This window comes from Ranitomeya imitator, chromosome 2, assembly GCF_032444005.1.
Source record: "Ranitomeya imitator isolate aRanImi1 chromosome 2, aRanImi1.pri, whole genome shotgun sequence".
NCBI classification, from domain to species: domain Eukaryota; kingdom Metazoa; phylum Chordata; class Amphibia; order Anura; family Dendrobatidae; genus Ranitomeya; species Ranitomeya imitator.
In genome coordinates this window covers 805,583,203-805,605,517 of record NC_091283.1, presented here as the reverse complement: position 1 = coordinate 805,605,517, position 22,315 = coordinate 805,583,203, and the positions used below count along the sequence as shown (strand labels likewise).

General features: G+C 41.4%; 1 protein-coding gene across 11 annotated transcripts in view; it reads left to right on the top strand.

Annotated features, from left to right (window-relative positions):
* BLNK (B cell linker) overlaps nt 1-22,315 on the top strand; it is a 271,319-nt gene that overhangs the window by 140,374 nt on the left and 108,630 nt on the right. The window contains exon 1 of one of the 11 annotated variants that reach the window (XM_069753812.1): nt 5,609-5,888. The exons of 9 other annotated variants lie outside the window; for them this stretch is intronic. In XM_069753812.1, coding sequence (XP_069609913.1) covers nt 5,851-5,888 — 38 coding nt within the window. In that variant the 5' untranslated portion in view covers nt 5,609-5,850. Of the gene's footprint in view, nt 1-5,608; nt 5,889-22,315 lie in introns of those variants that run through there. One more of the 11 variants, XM_069753815.1, reaches the window with a different exon arrangement.

Sequence of the window (22,315 nt, the reverse complement as noted above, 5' to 3'; positions counted from 1 at the left end):
GGCTTCCTGCATCTAGGGGCAAATAACATTATTGTTAGACTGGCTGGTTTTGCTCCAGATCTGCTGTTATTGCTTGTTCTTCATCTTTGTATGAACAATGGAGTCCTTGAATTGATTAAGTTATAGGAACAAAGAACAAATACCTCAAGGTTAAGTAAATATAAAAGAAGAAAAACAAATATACACATAAAAAGTGAGTAATTTATCAGGAAAATACCCTGGGAAAATGGACACAACATCCAAGCCAATGAGCCATGGACAATGTCGTTATGTGAAAATGTCGCACGACTGGTGGACATTAGGACTACATAATGTGTATATACTGTATGGCTTAGAGCTTTCAAAATAGGGACCAAGACAAAATACTTCTTCACTTTTCTTGGTGCTATTTCATAAACATTTTACTAAAAATATTGCATGTTCTTTCTTTTTACAAGGCAGACCACCCCCAATTTACCGAGTGCTGGGGGAGAGAGGGTGCAGGCTGGTCTGCGATCTTCTGACAACTACTCAATGTCCTCGTTCTCTGGAGGGTATTTTCTCCAAATATCCAATCTTAGTGGGTAATATTTTCATCGCCACTCAGATTAGGCATTACGTTGACTCGGTCTTCCGAGGCATACTAGACAGTGTCAGAACCTGTCCTCTCCATCTGATCTCCCTTGGCGCTCGTGCAGGAGTTTATTCGCTAAGTCTTATCTATAAATCAATCAAACTTTCTATTTCATGGTCAGATTCTTCACCAGGCCCGGGCAGATGGGTATCACAACTATCTAATTATAGACTTACTGATCTTTTGAAAGCCACTCAACGTTTAAACTCTTTATTGCCATATGACAGCTACTCAACTATGGCCCTCATGACTTTCCATAGGGCTTACATTTCCCCAGAAGTCAAATCTAGGATGTCTCTATCGGCTAATCCCTCTTGTCCCAAATGTTTACACTTTCCAGCTGACATCTTTCATTGTCTCTGGGATTGTCCGAAGATACAGGAGGTTTGGGATATGCGTCTTCGCCATTTCACCAACACCTTCGGCATTCGCTTTACATTATCTCCAGAATGGGCGTTATTTAATATTTTCCTACGGAATCAACTACTAGGACTCTCTGCTCAGCAACGACGTTTTTTTAACTATTTGGGCGGCGGCTAACCCGCAAGAGTATTCTGCATCTGTGGGCACAGGACGCAACCCCTTCACTAAATCTAATTTCTTCGAAGGCAACATATTTGTTTAAAATGGGTTGGATTGAGTCCATACTTCATAAAGAAAGTCATACGGAACGTTTTTTCCTCACATGGTCCTCCTTTATTGATCTACAGCCACTATCAGTTCGTCAAGCATTACATGGTTGCTTTCAATTCACCGACTGGTATATGAGAGAGCTTATATCTGGTAACACACCTATTAGGCTTACCTAATTAAACCTGCAGGTTTCAGACTGCCTGGGGGAGAGGGGAGTTGGGGTCGGGATTGATTGTTATACCGAATAACCCCATGTTCTTTTGAATCTTTCAAGCTACACTTTCTGGATATTAGTATGCTCTTCTTTGTCTTTATATGCTATATATGTTACTGATTCTTATCTTGCTTGCAGACAGTTATATATAAATATTAAATATATATATATATATATATATATATATATATATTGCATGTTCTATACTGTTCACTGAGTCCTTCCAATAGACTGATACATTAATTTGTATAGTCCATTTCAGCTTTTGTTGTGTACATTATACCTTATTCAGATGAAGAAAAATACAGTAACAAAGTGATCCATACAAAATTAGTATAGAATACCCCTAACAAAGGTGTATAATCACAAATGGGTCATACTGGTATAGTATCATAATGTCACATATAAAATCAGTATGAAATTGTAACACTCAAATAGTGGTGAGATGACCAGACTGAAGGCCAGCAATAGCTGTATACCAGTGTCACGCTGTGACCGTGGGAAAGTCAGGGAGGAGGGACCCTATACTGTTCCTTAATGTCGGGAGGTCCTAGTCTATCCCTAACCTGTGGTTACCCCTGAAGGTGTACATGCCCGGGTCTGTGCCACTCTGTGCTCCTATGAAATTGTATGCAAGTCCCACCCTTACCCCAGGGAGGAAAGGGGCAGTAGTAAAAGGGTAACACAGGCTGGTCAGACAGGGAGAAACTAAGGCACAATCAAGCAAAACTATTTTTTGCACGGTGGCGCAGTGGTTAGCACAGCAGCCTTGCAGCGCTGGAGTCCTGGGTTCTAATCCCACCTTGGACAACATCTGCAAAGAGTTTGTATGTTCTCTCCGTGTTTGCGTGGGTTTCCTCCGGGCACTCCGGTTTCCTCCCACATTCCAAAGACATACTGATAGGGAATTTAGATTGTGAGCCCCATCGGGGACAGCGATGATAATGTGTGCAAACTGTAAAGCGCTGCGTAATATGTTAGCGCTATATAAAAATAAAGATTATTATTAAGCAAAAGACCCATAGGCTAAAATACAAAGTGAAAATGGGTACACAGCAAAGAGGCAGAAAAGCAGCACAAAAGAATGCCAGAAAGGGAAGGTAGAAGTATTTACACTAAACTGCATGGAAACATCTCAAGTTATCTAGAGTAATTCTTCAGAACACTTTTCTCAAATGAAGCCAGGACCAGAATGAGGATTTTATTGCTCGCATGGAGGGAAGACAGACACAGGTTTCTGTAATGGAAGGTTGTGGTTCCAAAAAGCACTACAGCCAATAGACCACAAGAAACCTGTTAATGGAATAAAGAGGACATATGCTCGGCTATATTATTATTATTATTATTATTATTATTATTATTATTTATTATTTATTGTTATAGCGCCATTTATTCCATGGCGCTTTACATGTAAGGAGGGGTATACATAATAAAAACAAGTACAATAATCTTAAATAATACAAGTCATCATAACTGGTACAGGAGGAGTGAGGACCCTGCCCGCGAGGGCTCACAGTCTACAAGGGATGGGTGAGAATACAGTAGGTGCAATCTTCTAATCTCAGATGTACCACAGGTCTCAGCAGTATGCAGCATATTCATGACAAGCAGACAAACTTGGTACAAGCAAAGTTGTGTGTGTAGCACAAATGTAGAAAAAGTATATGTGCATAAACAGCAGAAATGAGTGTGTATGTACTGTGCATGCATCTTTGTTGTGGATAAGGTTGTGGGCAAAGAATGGAGACAATGTGCGAGCTGTAAAGCTATATGTGCATAATGTACATGTTGCAGAGAAACAATAGCAATACATCTATTAGATACCTATTCTACCCTACTGCATTAAAATTAGTTACATTGACTCTTCCCCTTCTTCAATTATGTTCATCCTCTTTTCCACTGTGTAATCCTGGGGCGTGTTTTTTAGCAAGGTCCAAAACATATGATAATTATTAAATTATCTTTTTTTTAGAATGCTACATTTTCCATTAGCCTGTTATTCCTTCTAGAAATTGTCAAAGGGGTGTGTCAATGTGAGCTCTGATTGGATAATGTCAGGATGTCAGACTGTGTAGGGAGCCGCCCCCGAGTAATAACACTCAGATGAATTACACAGGAACAGCACATGAAGAGTGCTAGGAAAAGCTGCTCCAGAATTGTTATCTTATGGGGAAATCATGATATGTGATAAAATAGACATTTTTTCTTTCTTACGTCACCTCCTGCTTGGCCTACTTTATCCCAGTATTTTGTGCCAAAAAATAGTGCATGCCCACAAACACTGGGGCTACACCTCAACTGACAACTAATGATTGTCCGCATGGTCTTGTTGTGGGGCTGGAACTATCACAAAAAAAATATTGGATTTTTAGTTGCAGATCACAAGATGAACAGGTTTTTTTGCACCATACCCTTCAATGTTAGTTGTTCACGACTGCAACAAAGAAGCAACAAGTCTACAGTTGGGCTGTTTTGTGGTTTTAACACCCAAATCACAGCCGTACAATAGTCACATTACAGCACAAGTTGCACAAACATGTTTCCTTGCACAAACTAACTCTTGATGTTGTACTACAGGTCACCATGTAGCCCTCGTCTTAATCTTTTACCCATTTTTTCTGTATCTATTCAGTTCAGAAAAAAAAGCAAGTAAAGCTGCGCAGTGTGAACAAGTCCTCACTCATGTAAACTCAATCATTTCACAAAAGCTTTCATCTAGGGCTCATCGAGACGTCAGTGATTTTTCTTGGGCGCAAAATAAAGGTCTGAGTTTCATCAGCATTTTTTTTAATCAAAGATCAATTTGGTCAAAGCTTCATCAGTTTTTCACGGAGGACAGAAAAAGCTTTTCAATTTTCTCATATCAAATAGTCCATGAAAATTGGACAGCACACGGATGGCATCCGAGTGCTGTCTTGATTTCTTCACAAACCCATAGACTGGTATCGGCGATTTTTATCTAACAAGCGGATCAAGATCAGACTTGTCTCTGATCTTGTGCAGACTGCAAAAACCACAGATAGTAACAAGAAAAAAATGATGCCTGAATCGGCCCTAACTGCAGAAACGGTAATAAGGGCTCGCTCCCACTTGCGATTAAATATGATGAATGCAGTTCGATTAAAATTCGGATTGCATTTGTACCAATTTAATCCTAAGCGTCTGTTCTCAATGGCGTGTTTTTCCTGCTCCGATCGGATCGCGATATGACAGGAAAAAAAAACTGTAAGTCTATGGGGGCGTGTGAAACATCGCACTGCACTCAGATATCACCCGAGTGCAGTGCGATTCCCGCCGACGCTGGCAGCAGAGGAGATGGAGAAATAAATTTCTCCGTCTCCGTCCCAGCTGTGCTGTGATACTCTCATGTCAGGGGATCGGAGCACAGAGCACGGACACTCGGCCCCCACCTGCAGCAGAGCAGGAGCCGCGGGTCATTAGCATATCACATCTGATGCACTCACATCGGATGTTACACGCTCATGTGACTCCAACTTAACACATATGTTCAAAAGCAATTTCCACAAAAAGTAATCACATACAGTACGGCAACAATATAAACGTGAGAAAGGAGATGAAAAAAACTACTGCAAATAAAAACACAATTTAAAACTCATAAAGAAAGAGCAAAGGTTTTCTGTCTGGGAAGTCAGTTGTATGCAGTGCAGTACCATGCACAGCCTATAAGTGGTGCTATTTGATGCCACTGACTGGGGTCCCCTGGGGAAATGACAGCCCTAGGCAAATGCCTAGTTTGGCTGCCCCTAACGCTAGCCTTGCATATAGCAACATAAGGTATTTACAAAAATATGTATTTAAAAGGTTTAAAATCGATGGGCACACTATGCAAGTCCAAGTGTCTGATGTTTTGCTAGGGTGCAACATTTTCTTTCTCTTTTATAGAATTTGCATAAAATCATATTAGATTTTGTCACTTTGTGCTTATTTGTATCTTTTTTTTTTAATTCTACATTTTAGCTCCTTTTCCATTAACCAATAATAATATTAAATTAATTATATATAGGGCGGTAACAAACCTGCGAACCGTATGAGGAAACTAGTCCGTAATAATGTCAGAATGAAAAGAAGCCATAGCGACAGGTTCACACCCACAAAGGAGGTAAAAGCTGTAATGTTTGCCCAGGATTATTCATGAGCTGAATGGGCAGGGGGAAGCAAAAAAAAAAAAAAGTCATGTGACAGAATAGAAACTTGAGCCTCGACTATGTGAACGAGCAAGTTTTACTTCTCCTATGAAATGTGTATTAAATCCACGAGAGGGGAGAGCACGCATCGTGTATGGGAAATCCTTCGGGGCGCGGGAGCTCGCGGTCCGCTGTAGGATTTTAACGCCGACAGAGACACATGGTGCTGACAGCTCGCCGGGGAGATGGAAAAACTAAATAAGATCACTGGGGAAAAGATCAGGTGAGCAGATTTACTATTAGATCAGTCGCTGCTTAGATCAATAAGAAAAACAGAACTCCTATTTGATCATTTTTGAGGCTGCGTCTACTGCCTGGATTTTTGCATATTTTTGAGCAGTTTTTGTGTCTTTTTTTTCCACTTCCCGGAGTTGACACAAACGCCAATAGATTTAGGAAAGATTGACACTTTTACCTCTTACTTATATCTATTCGCTCCTTACTTTGGCACCATAAGGGTATGTGCACACGATGCGGATTTTGCTGCAGATCCGCAGCAGTTTCCCATGAGTTTACAGTACAATGTAAACCTATGGGAAACGAAATCCGCAGCGTTTTATTTTACGCAGCATGTCAATTCTTTGTGCGGATTCCGCAGCGTTTTTACACCTGCTCCAATAGAAAACTGCAGATGTAAAACCGCAGCGGAATCCGCAATAGAAAACGCAATAAATCCGCAGTAAAAACCGCAGCGGTTTTGCACTGCGGATTTATCAAATCCACTGCAGAAAAATCCGCAGAGGAGCTTTCTACGTGTGCACATAGCCTGGTACTTGTCCTCTAGCAAATCTGCATGACATTGATACAACAGATATAATGTAATGGACACCGGCTTCTTTTTCCCCTATAAGCAATTTCTATTCAGGAAGTGATATGTACAATGTCTTATAATGAAAAACTCTCGGAAATGTCAGGTGTGTTGGAGAGGCCATGCTGATCTGTAACTGTATTTCCTAACATTAGTTTTGGTGTGCGTTTTCTTTTTTTTTTTTTTTCTGTTTTTAAGAATTTATCATGTATTAAAAACTTTGCAATATTGCAGTTTTCATGCCGAGTCTTCACATCAGAATGACAAATCTATTGTATTTGAAAAAAAAAAAAAATCTTAACTTCCCACATTACATGTATCTCAAATCCTTATTCAAGCCTCATTCAGAAAAAAAAAATCTTCTCGTACCCATTGCAATGTTAAAAACGGACACCATATGGATTGCACGTGCGTGTGCTGTCTGTGATTTTAACACAGACCCATAGACTTGTGTGGATGATTTTGTTCTGTGACTTGGATCAAAAACGGATATGTATCTGGGATGTTTGTTTTTTTTTTGTGGTCGGCTAAAAAAACACAAGTGTGAACAGCATCATAGGCTATACTGGGTACAATCTACCCTGTAAAAGGAGGGTTAGAGCATTTATGTGAAAAATGGACACCTGGACAATGCCTTGGGCTATGTTCACATGCTGCATTTTTTTTGTCCCGCAGGCAAAATCTGCTCTCTTGGCGGTAAAGAAGCTGCTGACAAAATGCAGGTTTTGCTGCATTTTTTTGGTCTCTTGTGCATGTCGATAAAGTTTAGTGGCCCCCAAAAAAGCCTGATTTAACTTCTTTAGGTTTTTGCAGCAAAAACTGATACCTGCGTTTTTTTGCTGTATTTTTGTACTTGCCCCTTGTTTTCTAGGGGTGTAAAAATGCTGGAAATACACAGAGAAAACGCTGAAAGAAGTGACATGTTGCAGTTTGAAAAATGCAGCAAGGAGTTTTCCAAATCAGTCACGAAAATAAAACCAATGTGACTTCTGAAATCTCATAGACTCTGCAGGCATTGTAAAACGCAGCTTGAGGGTATGTGCACACATCAGGATTTTTTGCGTTTTTTGTGCGGAATTTCGCTATAAAAACGCTATAAATCTGCATAAAAAAACGCTGAAATAATGCATCCAATCATTTAGAATGCATTCCGCATTTTTTGTGCAGATGTAAGCGTTTTTTCCACAAAAAAACGCATACCGCAAAAAATCCGGTCATGCTCTATCTTTTTGCGGATTTTTTGCGGATTTCCAAGCAAAAAGGACATTCCGGAAAAAAAAAATCCGCAAAAATTCTGCGCAAAATCCGCGCAAAAAGCGCGCAAATTCCGCGAAAAAAAAACGCGGATTTCTGGCAGAATCCTCAGGATTTGGTCAGGAAAAAATCCTGACGTGTGCACATACCCTAAAGTTTGCATTATAAAAAGTGGCTAAAACGGCACCAAACTACATTCAAAGAATTAACGTGGTACAGGTTTTAAAACCCTCACTACAGGTCAGTTTCCTCATGGAAATTTTCCATAAAGTGTATTTTTTGGTTCACATTCTGGAGCTTCATTTTTTTTTGTGGCTTTTATTCCAATGACTGCATGGTTTCACAAGTTTAACCCCTTAGCGACCAGAGGTTTCTTTGTTTTTACATTTTCATTTTTTGCTCCCCTTCTTCCCAGAGCCATAACTTTTTTTTTATTTTTTGGTCCAAATGGCCATGTGAGGGCTTTGTTTTTTGCAGGACAAGTTGTACTTTTGAACGACACCATTGGTTTTAACATACTGTGCACTAGAAAACAGGAAAAATATTCCAAGTGCGGTGAAATTGCAAAAAAAAAGTGGAATCCCCCCTCCCCACTTGTTTTTTTTGTTTGGCTTTTTTACTAGATTCACTAAATGCTAAAAACCTGCCATTATGATTCTCCAGGTCATTCCGAGTTCATAGACACCAAATATGTCTAGGTTCTTTTTTATTTAACCCCTTAACGACCGCCGATACACCTTTTAACAGTGGCAGTTAAGGGTACTTAAACCACAGTGCCGTTAATTAACGGCGCTGTGGAAAAAGTAAACAGCGCCCCCCAGAGTCCGATTTTCTCCGGGGTCTCGGCTGCCGGGGGTAGCCGAGACCCCAGAGAACATGATTCGGGTCGGTTTTTACCGACTCCGCTTTTGCGATCGCTGGTAATTAACCGTTTACCGGCGATCTCAAAAAATCTCGCACATCAGAGGACAGAGAAAAAGGGTCCCAGATAGCCCCCCGATACTCGCCTGTCTCCCCCGATGCTCCTCGTGGCTCCCGATGGGCGCCGCCATCTTTTTCCGGCCGGCCGGCACCGGGAGGATCTTTGGGCTCTTGGCTGCCGGGGGTAGCCGAGGCCCCAAAGAACATGATCGGGGTCGACCCCTGTTTTGCGATCGCCGGTAATTGACTGTTTACCAGCGACCGCAAAAAAAAAAAAAAAAAGCGATGTGTAATTCTCTGTCCTCTGATGTGATCGCACATCAGAGGACAGAGAAATAGGGGGATTCGGGGACCCTACTATACTTACCGGTGTCCCTGGGTCCTCCTTCTTCTCCTGACCGCCAGCGTCTTCTTTGGGAAACAAAATGGCGGGCGCATGCGCAGTGCGCCTGACATCTGTCGCCATCGGCCGGCCGGCAGGAGAAAGCAGTTGAAGCTAAAATTAGGGTTAGGGTTGGGGCTAAATTCAGGGTTAGGGTTGGGGCTAAATTTAGGGTTAGGGTTGGGGCTAAATATAGGGTTAGGGTTGGGGCTAAATTTAGGGTTAGGCTTCTTTCACACTTACGTCGGTACGGGGCCGTCGCAATGCGTCGGGCCGACATACCGACGCACGTTGTGAAAATTGTGCACAACGTGGGCAGCGGATGTAGTTTATCAACGCATCCGCTGCCCAATCTATGTCCTGGGGAGGAGGGGGCGGAGTTACGGCCACGCATGCGCAGTCGGAAATGGCGGACGCGACGTACAAAAAAACGTTACATTGAACTTTTTTTGTGCCGACGGTCTGCCAAAACACAACTGATCCAGTGCACGATGGACGCGACGTGTGGCCATCCGTCGTGATCCGTCGGCAATACAAGTCTATGGGCAAAAACGCATCCTGCGGGCACATTTGCAGGATCCGTTTTTTGTCCAAAATGACGGATTGCGATGGATGCCAAACGACGCAAGTGTGAAAGTAGCCTTAGGGCTAGGGTTAGGGTTCGGGCTAAAGTTAGGGCTAGGGTTAGGGTTGGGGCTAAATTTAGGGTTAGGGCTAGGGTTAGGGCTAAAGTTAGGGCTAGGGTTGCGGCTAAAGTTAGGGTTAGAGTTGGGATTAGGGTTAGGGTTTGAATTAGGGTTGGTATTAGGGTTATGGTTGGCATTAGGGTTATGCTAGGGATTAGGGTTAGGTTTGAGGTTAGGGTTGAGATTAGGATTAGGGGTGTGTTGGATTTAGGGTTTTGATTAGGGTTATGGTTAGGGTTGACATTACGGTTATTTTGGGGTAAGGTTTGTGATTATCGTTAGGGTTGTGATTAGGATTATGGATCAGGTTGTGATTAGGGCTAGGGGTGTGTTGGGGTTAGGGTTGGAGCTAGAATTGGGGGGTTTCCACTGCTTAGGTACATCACGGGTCTCCAAACACGACAGCCAATTTTGCGCTCAAAAAGTCAAATGGTGCTCCCTCCCTTCTGAGCTCTGCTGTGCACCCAAACAGTGGGTTACCCCCACATATGGGCATCAGCGTATTCGGGATAAATTGGACAACAGCTTTTGGGGTCCAATTTCTCCTGTTACCCTTGTGAAAATAAAAACTTGGGGGCTACAAAATCTTTTTTGTGGAAAAAAAATTATTTTTTATTTTCGCAACTCTGCATTATAAACTTCTGTGAAGCCCTTGGGCATTCAAAGTTCTCACCACACATCTAGAAAAGTTCCTTGGGGGGTCCAGTTTCCAAAATGGGGTCACTTGTGCGGGTTTCTACTGTTTAGGTACATCAGGGGCTCTGCAAACGCAACATAACGCCCGCAGACCATTCTATCAAAGTCTACATTCCAAAACGGCGCTCCTTCCTTCCGAGCTCTGCCGTGCGCCCAAACAGTGATTTACCCCCACATATGGAGTACCAGCATACTCAGGACAAATTGGACAACAACTCTTGTTACCCTTGTGAAAATAAAAACTTGGGGGCTAAAAATCTTTTTTTGTGGAAAAAAATATATTTTTTATTTTCACGACTCTGCATTATAAACTTCTGTGAAGCACTTGGGCATTCAAAGTTCTCACCACACATCTAGATAAGTTCGATGGGGGGTCTAGTTTCCAAAATGGTGTCACTTGTGGGGGGTTTCCACTGTTTAGGCACATCAGGGGCTCTCCAAACGCGACATGGCGTCCGATCTCAATTCCAGCCAATTCTACATTGAAAAAGTAAAACGGCGCTCCTTCACTTCCAAGTTCTGCTGTGCGCCCAAAAAGTGGTTTATCCCCACATGTGGGGTATTGGCGTATTCAGGAGAAATTGAACAACAAAATTTATGGTTACATTTCTGTTTTTACACATGTGAAAATAAAAAAAATGGTTCTGAATTAAAATGTTTGCAAAAAAAGTTAAATGTTCATTTTTTCCTTCCACATTGTTTCAGTTCCTGTGAAGCACGTAAAGGGTTAATAAACTTCTTGTATGTGGTTTTGAGCACCTTGAGGGGTGCAGTTTTTAGAATGGTGTCACACTTCGTTATTTTCTATCATATAGACCCCTCAAAATGACTTCAAATGTGATGTAGTCCCTAAAAAAAATGGTGTTGTAAAAATGAGAAATTGCTGGTCAACTTTTAACCCTTATAACTCCCTAAGGAAAAAAAATGTTGTTTCCAAAATTGTGCTGATGTAAAGTAGACATGTGGGAAATGTTATTTATTAACTATTGTTTGTGACATATCTCTCTGATTTAAGGGCATAAAAATACAAAGTTTGAAAATTGCAAAATTTTAAAAATTTTCGCCATATTTCCGTTTTTTTCATAAATAATCGCAAGTAATATCGAAGAAATGTTACCACTCACATGAAGTACAATATTGTAAAAGAATGGGGAGACAAAGAGCGCAATAGGGTCTTATCCACGTTACACAGAGGAGAATATATACCAAAATATGCTCACCTGGTTAGGATGAGATTAGAGCATATAGATAGCGGCTGCTGCAGATCCACAGGTCTTCACCGACCAGAGAAAATAATGTCTTCAAAAGGAGATTTGTAGTTAAAATTCTGCGCTGCCGCTAAGATGAATTTCAGGAGAGTAAAGTTGATTCACAGTGGTTTTATTCAACGCGTTTCAGGGGTCTCATGCCCCCTTCATCAGGAAATACCACCTGATGAAGGGGGCATGGTATTTCCTGATGAAGGGGGCATGAGACCCCTGAAACGCGTTGAATAAAACCACTGTGAATCAACTTTACTCTCCTGAAATTCATCTTAGCGGCAGCGCAGAATTTTAACTACAAATCTCCTTTTGAAGACATGAAGTACAATATGTCACAAAAAACAATCTCAGAATCAGCGGGATCTGTTGAAGCGTTCCAGAGTTATAACCTCAAAGTGACAGTGGTCAGAATTGTAAAAATTGGCTCGGTCATTAAGTACCAAATTGGCTCTGTCACTAAGGGGTTAAGTGGTGAAAAAAATTCCAAAGTTTTGTAAAAAAAAAACAAAAACAAACAAACAAAGCCCCATTTTCTGATACCCATAGTGTCTCCGTTTTTCATGATCTCGGGTTGGGTGAGGGCTCATTTTTTGCACGCCGAGCTGACGTTTTTAATTATACCATTTTGGTGCAGATACAATCTTTTCATCGCCTTTTATTGCATTTTAACGCAATGTTGCGTTGTAAAAAAAAAAAAAAAAAAACTAATTTTGGCGATCTTTGCAGTGTGAATGTATCTTAAGTCCATTAAGAAGGGCTGACTGCGGCCGTCAAAGAAACACTCCTATTAATATTTTTTCATTAAATCTGTATATATGTGCATGAAATGTAGAGTGAGTGTATTAATATACTCATCTACCGCCGCTTTCTGCAAGATCCAGTGCTGTTCAGGTCTTCTTCCAGTGATGTCACCACTCTTCAGACTATGTGAATCTATATAATCTATATGTGAGCCAGAAGTGTCTTTTACAATGTAACTCTATGGATCCTCGTTCTGTCCCTCCGTAAGATTACATTGTAAAATAAACTTCCAGGTCACCTACAGCACAGTGTGACCCAAAGAGTCTGAAGAGCGGTGATGTCACTGAGAAGAGGAGCAGAACAGTGATGGATCCCGGAGAAGATTGAGGTAGGTGAGTATGTTAACACACATTACACACCATACTTATGTAAGGAGATGGACATGCTGCCCATGTTTCCCACAAGTTTATTATTGTAAAATGTTATATGAAGCAATGTGAACTGTAATGTATAGTGTGACTTGTGATCTGCGCTAAAGGTGTTAGCATGCCATGTTATACATGTATACACAGATTTACTGAAAAAATATTCATTGGCTTGTGTCTTTAAATGACCACCTATCCGTTATCGAATGACCGGTTTACACACGTCAGCCACACTTCCATGATCACAGGACGATCATTCTGTGTGCACAGAACAATAAGTTCTTTAAATGTGTTTACACAGGGCAATGTGCTGAAGAGAATGATTTTTAGGCTATATGCACACGTTGCGGATTTGACTGTGGAATTTTCTGTGCAGATTCTGCATTTCTTGGCAGAAAACACAGGTCAAAATCTGCTCGTATTTTTTGGCGGATTTCTTCCCTTTTTTTACCCCTGCGGATTTCTATTATGAAATGGGTGCAGAAACACAGCAGATCCGCAAAAAGAATTGACATGGTCCTTTTTTGAATCTGCTGAGTTTACCGTGCGGATTTTTCCATACCATTACCACAGCATATTTTTTTTTTTTGCCATTGATTTCTGTGTGTAAAAAAAAAATAAAAAAACGCTGTTGATCCGCAGGAAATCTGCAAAGTGTGCACATACCCTTAGGTTTGTTTTTCTAAGCAAAACACTTTATTTTTCTGATGATTGCAGGACTATTTAGATGGGCCAGGAATGAACTTTCCTTCTATAGTTCTTTTTCAACCTGCCTGAACAGGCCTTAATGGTTTGATCATTACAATAACTAGGGGATTCTTGTATGTATATTTATTAAGTTATTAAGCAATGCTGAGTAATTTTAGGATCATCGTGACTATCACAAGTTAAGGCTCATTTAAATGGGTCAATAAACGTTGAATGGGCGTTCATCAGCAGAGTAGATTTGGGTTTCTTTCACAGTAGAAAAAGAAAATTGACATATTCCTGAGAATTGTTCGATTTGAGATATACTGTACATATATACAGTGTGTATATATACGAGGGGCGATCCAAAAGTAATGATAATCAATACTAAACACAATGAATATAGTCAATTTTTTTTTTAATTTTTTTACATAGTCTCCTAACAAGTCTATACATTTAGTCCATCTCTTTTCTAAACTTAGAATTCCCTTGGAAAAAATTCTTGATCTTGACCCTCAAAAAAATCCCCAACAGCGGTTATCACGTCGCTATTGTCATCAAATTTCTTGCCCCGGAGGTGTTCCTTGAGCCGAGGAAAGAGAAAGAAGTCACTGGGGGCTAGATCTGGCCAATAGGGGGGGTGTTCCACCCGTTCAAAGCCCGCTTCTTGAATGGTAGCCATGGCAACTGCAGCTTTGTGAGCCGGCGCGTTATCTTGGTGAAACAGCACTCCAGCCCGCAGTTTGCCGCGCCTTTTCTCCTTGATAGCCTCCCACAATCTTCTTATTTGTTCTGCGTAGTAGGAGCCTGTAATAGTGGCTCCCTTCTCCAAATAGTCCACCATAATAATTCCTTCAGCGTCCCAAAAAATGGACGCCATAACCTTCCCTGCTGAGCTTGACACTTTGAATTTCTTCGGCGTCGGTTCGTCGGCTCGTTTCCACGTCATCGATTGTTGTTTAGTTTCGGGATCAAAGTGGTGGATCCAGGTCTTGTCCATGGTCAAAAAACGTGACAAAAAATTTTCCTTGTCTGCTTGGAACTTTTCGAGATTTGCTATTGAAATGTCAACTCGTTTCTTCTTTTGCTTGTCGGTTAACATTTTTGGCACCCAACGCGCGGAGACCTTTCTCATATGCAATTCTTTTGCAAGGATTCGTTGAATACTGCCATATGAGATCCCTGGGACCTCAGCTACATGCCTGATAGTCACTCTTCGATCTGCCAATACAACTTCTTCAACTTTTTTCACGTTTTCTTCATTGAGGGACGTGGATGGGCGTCCTTCACGATGTTCATCTTCCGTCGATGTTCTTCCCAGCTTAAATTCCTTGGCCCAGCATGCAACTGTGGAATATGGAGGAGAAGAGTCCCCCAATGTTTCCACCAAGTCGCTGTGTATGTCTTTGGTAGTCATTTTTTTCAAGCAGAGGTATTTGATGACAGCTCTGAGCTCGTTTTTTTCCATTTTGATGTTCACTCCTCGGCAGTTCATATTCAAATGAATGTAGCTCCCGGGAATCGTGGTCTATTTAAGTGTTTTTTTTTCCTGGACTAGTGGGTACCTAAGAGAGAAGAAAACATTTTATTTTAATTTCTGTGTGCAATAGAAATAACCGATTATCATTACTTTTGGATCGTCCCTCGTCTATGTATGTATATATATATATATATATATATATATATATATATATATATATATATATATATATATATATATATATATATATATATATATATTTATACAGTATATGCTTTTAAAAAAATCTTGGCAACAGCGATGCAGTTTTATTGCAACTGCAGCAAAAGAAAAAAAAAAAGCAACGCAGCCGCAACGTGCAAACACAAACTAAAGGAGTTTTCCAACGAAAACATTTATTGCCTATCCATAGGATGTTGGATTGCTGGGAGTGCTACACCTTGTCTGTGGCCTGCAAACAGAACACAACGGCCAATACAGAGGTTTTCCAACAATAAAAAATGTAAAACATGCTAGCAAACATATCAGTTGGTGACCATCGATCTTACCACTGGTGTTGGATCTCATTCCTTTCCTTGTGTACTATGTAGATCGATCAAAAACCTCCACCCCTCTCCAAGCAGTGGTTTCATCCATAAACTCGCTCCTGATAAACGTAGATCGTGTGAATAATTTACTCAACATAGAAAAAACGAGACGCGATACATGGCAATAATCCCAGACCTCATTGATGTAATTAATGTTATACTCACAAGATACACAGTGAAAATCAGTGCATCAATAAAAATATCTATTATATTCCAGCCAACCGGTTCTGTGAAGGGCTCTCCAGTGTAACATCAAAGTGTTCAGAAAAGTTATCGGAATCCATTACAGATAAGAGAATCGACTTGCAAGATCCTAGTCCAGCGGCCATACTGTATCAGTGGTTCATGCTCACTGGACGGGAGCCTTTTGGATCGCCTCCTACATGATGGAATCCATAGCGCCTCTTCATATTATTAGCACAACTTCATGTGTACATCAATAGCAATCAGAAAGAGCCATCAAGTTGGTGGCCCTTTATAGTGCTTCCATCTGACGTTGCCAACTTGACTTTTCATTTTTTTCTGCCCAGCTTATCAAAAAAATTCACAGACAGACAATATATTTTATGGACGCTATAAAACCACAATAATTCATTAGGGTTATCAATGATCTCTACATTTCAATCCTACATATCTAGAGCTCATAATTCTGATATGAAGACGTCAGCTGCATTCACCGTGATCTGTGAAATGATGAGATTTACAATCAAAATAATTTATATAAGTTTCTTTAGCTTAAAAAAAAAAAACACGGAAACCTTAAAAAAAAAAAATTTGAAGATCGGGCAAAACAAAGTGCCCTATTGTTACGGATTGTCCTGGATTTTCTGGATGGGGTCCTGTGAATGGATTCGATCAGCTCTACAATATATTCAGTGTATCACTGTTTTTCCTGTATCTAGTATAGTCTTCACATGGTCTACATTTATAAGGAAGTAGCTTGTAAATGGAGAACTGCTAGAAGCACAAAGGCAAAAATTGACTTTTTGAACTGAGGAGGCTTCCGAAGAAGACATTGGAGGCAAGTGTGCATTTTCTTGGCAGCACAAACTTGGACCACGAAAGAAGGAATGATTTCTTGGTGTCTGAAGCAATGTAGAGTGGTGAGAGCCTCGCAGCTGGAACTGAAAGATGATCATTACCAAAGAAGAGTGGTTGAGATGGACTGGAATGTAGAACTATGAGAATGTTTGTGAGACTGATTATAACTGCATCTTATTAAATAGTTACTTCCAGACAATGCTCCTATAGCAGGTGGACAATCATTGAGGGAGGAATATTACTTCTCTTATTACCTTAAATTATTCTGAGAAGATCTGGATGAGAGAGTGAATCGCAGAAAAGGAATAGAATGGGGGTGAGAATGATGGTAGCGCTCACGTGCTAGGGTTGTGTAAGGACACAACACCTGTAGAAGCCTGATGTGTCGTAGCTAGGTATGGACTGGGGCTGAAATTCAGCCCTGGCATTTGAAATCACACAGGCCCATGTTCTCCCCATCCCCAAGAACCAGATGGGATATATTACTAATATTACCCTGGATGGAGGAAAGGAAGATTTTCTACAAGACCAATATTTCTAATGATACCGGTGGCCTGCTGGGGTAAGTGACGGAGTCAGCAATTTTGTGCTCCATCACAATTCTTAATAGTATGGGTATCTTGAGAACATCGATTCTCTTATCAACATAGCAGACAAGGCAGCCCATGACCAGACCTTCTGGCATTTACCAGAATTGCCAGATGGCCAGTCCTGCCCTGGTCGTAGCTGTCGCCTATGGCTGGAGGAGAGTATTGTCCAGACAGCAGTTTGTCAAAGTGGAGACTATCACAAGTTGTGGAAATAATGAGATCCAGAGAGTAAAAGCAAGGTTTATTATTCACACCAACGCGTTTCAGCTCCTGACCAAAAACCAAATGTCAAGGTAAATAAAACACATTTCCAAAAGGTGCTGAAACATGTTGATGTGAATTTAAAAGTTTGTTCATACTCTCCAGATCTCATCATTTCTGACAGTGTAGTCCGCACATCATGATATACTCCCCTTACAGCATTCTGGGCATTTTTTACATTAATGAAGACCTGTCAGTAGGCGAAAGTAAACTTTTTTTTTTCTCTTATTTTTTTTCCCACTGCTCTCCTGATTATTCCATTTTTGTTTTGTTTATTTTTGTGACTTAAATCCGTCACACAGTTCTCGAGAGATGTAAATTTGTAACTGCTTATACCAAGGGGGCAGTGCGTACAAGGTAATAATGCAAATTTCAACGCACGTCTCCAGACAATCTTGTAAGCAAATGCCATAAACACTTGCATAGTGGACCTGTAGGGTGGATTTAAAAAAAAAAAATTGGAAAAAGTGGGAATATTATAAGGGAAAAATTGGCCAATTTTGACCTGGTGACATGTCCCTCTCTAAGTCATTGGACAACCCATTTAATGATGATATAGCTTTACAAAACGGAGAGACATATGTAGATATCCACTTTATTCTGAACCTCTTTGGAATCCACTACAGGAGGAAATGGATTTTCCATTTTATTTGCTTGTTTTCTCTGTAGCAAAAAAAAGAAGAAAAAAATGTCCAATATTCTCATTTTTAAACCTAAACCAGCTGCATTATGGTATTTTGGTAATATTCAGAATAAGTGTAAGAATTTTGCAGCTGTGTTTCTCAATAGGAAAAGACGCAGAGGGAATTCTACTTTAATTGAGGACACACTTTTATTTTTTTTTCTGCGCACTATCCAGACGTTTTTACAATTACAAATCTGCTGGAATCGAGGGGAAAAAAAATCTGAAAGATTATAAAGCTGCAATTTCTGCTTTGTCCAGAGACCAGGGGATTATGTGATGATAACACTGTAGATCATTTTATACTATATAAACTGGAAAAACTACAATGACAAATGTGATTATTTTAATGAGCACCTGCAATTTGGCAAAATGTCAGCAAAACCCATGTTGTGTTGGATTTATCTGGTTCGGAGCTGCAGACTCCTATAAATAGAAACCAGTTCTTGAGAAAATACAGAATCCTTAGCTAAGTAGTCTCGCATTGTATTGCATCTGGCCTGTTCTTGACAATTAGCATTATGGCTTCCATAAGCAAAAATGAGTCAATTTACCCAGCTGTACTACACCATGGACATGGAGTTAAAACTAAATCTGACAGGCTAATTGTTTGCTGCTTGGATGGGTGGGAAGCAAACCTGTGTCAGAATAGTTTTTTACTATATATAATTGGTTTTGTTGTAAGCAAAGAAGATTGGTGTTACCCTAGTCAGGGATCCAGCCTGGTCCTCCATGGCATTAATAAGACATGCAGTTAGGTCTTCCATGGCAGGTAGACGAGGGCAATCCTTACATCTACAGTCGGCACCCTTGCCCATACGTCCAGGGTGTCGCTTGTACCTACTGGGCCAAATTTGGTGACTCCAATTTTTGCAATTCAACTGCTGGGTGTAACAAAGCAAAGAAGGGGACCACCGGGACTTTTCTGCTTAATGGCCACCAAAACATTGAGCCAGCCCTGACCTTGCCAGTTAAAGGTATTAAATTGATGAGCTGCTCATTTATTGTATAGGTAAATAGTGCTGTGCCATTATTAGCTTTTTTTTTTAAAGGTAAATTAGAGTACACTGAACAATGCATAGACCCAGAGGCATTCAGGGCGGCGAAACTTCTGAGTGGGCACCTAACCAGGTAACCCTGATTACTACTATGGTGGCGCCCCCTAATAGTGGATTTAGGAGAACATCAGCAGATGACCACACTGTTACTAATAAAAATCTCTTTACAAAGACCAACACTAATTTTGCCGCCATATGGTGACCATATAGTGGGAGATACCAGTTCTGCAGGATATACAAAAGATGACAGTTCAGTTATAGTTGGTGACTTACAGCTGACGTTCTTTCTCATGGTCATTCACTCACTTTTCCCATCTCTTCCATCTGGCCCAGACAGACATGACAACTAGAGTTGAGCGACCTTGACCTTTTTAGAGTCGAGCCGGGTTTTGCGAAACCCGACTATCTCAAAAGTCGGATCGAGTGAAATCGGCCAATTATGGCGAAAAGTCGGGATCGACCGAAACACGAAACCCAATGCAAGTCAATGGGGCAGCATAGTCGGCAGTGAGTGGGGGCCAGGAAAACACCTAGAGTGCCCATTTTAATGTGAAAACCATCCATTCTTCTTAATGAAGCTTGTCAAGCGTAATAATTGGAAGGCATTTGAAATTGGGGGTCATTTGGCTAAAGTTGTGTGGGGTAGGGCTGGTTCAAGTAATTAGTGGGCCCAGGAAATCTGGACCACGTCACGGCAGTGGAGCAGGGAGAGGTAAGTATTTCAACTTTGCAAGTGCTGTGATCCTGAGCAAGCAGGGGGGGGCCCACTTGTTGGCATTGGCACTGGCACAGGGCCCCTCAAAGTACAGCGGTGTGTTTGCACGGCGGGGGCGCCTCCCACCGGCAGCAACACTTTTGCGTACTATGAGAGGCCCTGTGCCAGTGACGTCGCCAACTAGTATTCCTCCCCCCACCTGATGAAGGAACCTGCACTTTCATCTGCACCTTCCTCTTTGTCCCCGTGTAAGGTGGTATGGTATGCGGGAAGAGCAACCTGACTTTCAGCAGGGTCACAATGTTGTTGTGTAGCATGCACGGGGAATGTTGCGTTATGGGTCAATGTACCAGCAGACTCATCTATCACTGGCTGGGCAATGGGCACGATGAAGTGGAAACACAGATATAGGCCCAAAGAATAAAGTGGGCTAAATGCAGTTCAAAATTGGTAACACAGGAATAACCAGGGGGCATTGCAATGGAGGACAACTGGAATGAGAGGCTGACACAGAGAGTAGGGCCAAATCAGTAAGTAGTCGAAATGCAGTTCAAAATTGGCAACCGTAGTAAACAGGCGGCACAGCTTTGTTCAGTGGAGGAGAACAGCAAGGAGTGGCAGACACCGATAGTAGGCCCCAAACCAACTAGTACGCCAAATGCAGTTGTTCCATTTAACCACAATTTAATGAGAGCCTGAAGATAGAAGCTCAGGAAAGGCAACCTGGGGAACACCTTGGAGTGTAACACACCATCTCTCTCCACCCCATACCCATTTTGTAGGCCTAATGCAGTGTACTTTTCTACAACTACTAAACGAGAGTCGGAAGACCGAAGCAATGGCAAGGAAACCTGGGGAACACCTTGGAGTGTAACACACCATCTCTCTCCACCCCATACCCAATTTGTAGGCCTAATGCAGTGTAGTTTCCAAGAACTACTAAACGAGAGCCGGAAGATCGAAGCTCAGGAAAGGCAACCTGGGGAACACCTTGGAGTGTAACACACCCTCTCTCTACACCCCATACCCAATTTGAAGGCCTAATGCAGTGTAGTTTCCAAGAACTACTAAATGAGAGCCGGAAGATCGAAGCTCAGGAAAGGCAACCTGGGGAACACCTTGGAGTGTAACAAACCCTCTCTCTACACCCCATACCCAATTTGTAGGCCTAATGCAGCGTAGTTTCCGACAACTACTAAACGAGAGCATGAAGATCGAAGCTCAGGAAAGGCAACCTGGGGAACACCTTGGAGTGTAACACACCCTCTCTCTACACCCCATACCCAATTTGAAGGCCTAATGCAGTGTAGTTTCCAAGAACTACTAAACGAGAGCCGGAAGATCGAAGCTCAGGAAAGGCAACCTGGGGAACACCTTGGAGTGTAACACACCCTCTCTCTATACCCCATACCCAATTTGAAGGCCTAATGCAGCGTAGTTTCCAACAACTACTAAACGAGAGCCGGAAGATCGAAGCTCAGGAAAGGCAACCTGGGGAACACCTTGGAGTGTAACACACCCTCTCTCTACACCCCATACCCAATTTGAAGGCCTAATGCAGTGTAGTTTCCAAGAACTACTAAACGAGAGCCGGAAGATCGAAGCTCAGGAAAGACAACCTGGGGAACACCTTGAAGTGTAACACAACGTCTCTCTACACCACGGAAGGGCTGATTCTTAGGAAGGAAGGCTGTTGGAAATAAGCATTGCGCGTCCGAGGGTGATTATATTCTTATTAGGTATATACTCACCCTCGGACGCGCCCTGCTTCTTTATTTGGAATGAATGTTTATTTGCAATGTGGTGTTGACTTTCTCTATTATTTTGGTAATTAATGATTTTATTATTTTCATTGTTTTGCATCTTCTCGGCAATAATATAAAGAAGACGCGACAGGACAACACTCGGTGGATGCCATATCTGTGTTTTCAATTTAAAAAACCTTTCAGTTAAATACTTGCAGGATAAAGTAATTGTAGCTGGTGGCCATTTTTAGTACTGTACCAGATTTTAGTTGTGTGTTTGTTTTTAATGTTAAAATGTCTGCATTTGATATCTCACCAGTATTTTCTTTTTTATAAGCAAAATACTTTTTTTTTTATTTTATGATGTTGGTTCAAGGGGTACACGGGCAGCAGTAGACAGGTCAGTGGAGGCCTAGTGGAAGGAGGGACTGCAGACAGGCTTCGAAGCCCTAACATAATAAATTGGGCTGCCTGTAGGCAATTTAAAATTGGTTCCAGGGGAACACGGGCAGCAGTAGACAGGTAAGTGGAGGCCTAGTGGAAGGAGGGACCGCAGACAGGCTTCGAAGGCCTAACATAATAAAATGGGCTGGCTGTAGGCAATTTAAAATTGGTTCCAGGGGAACACG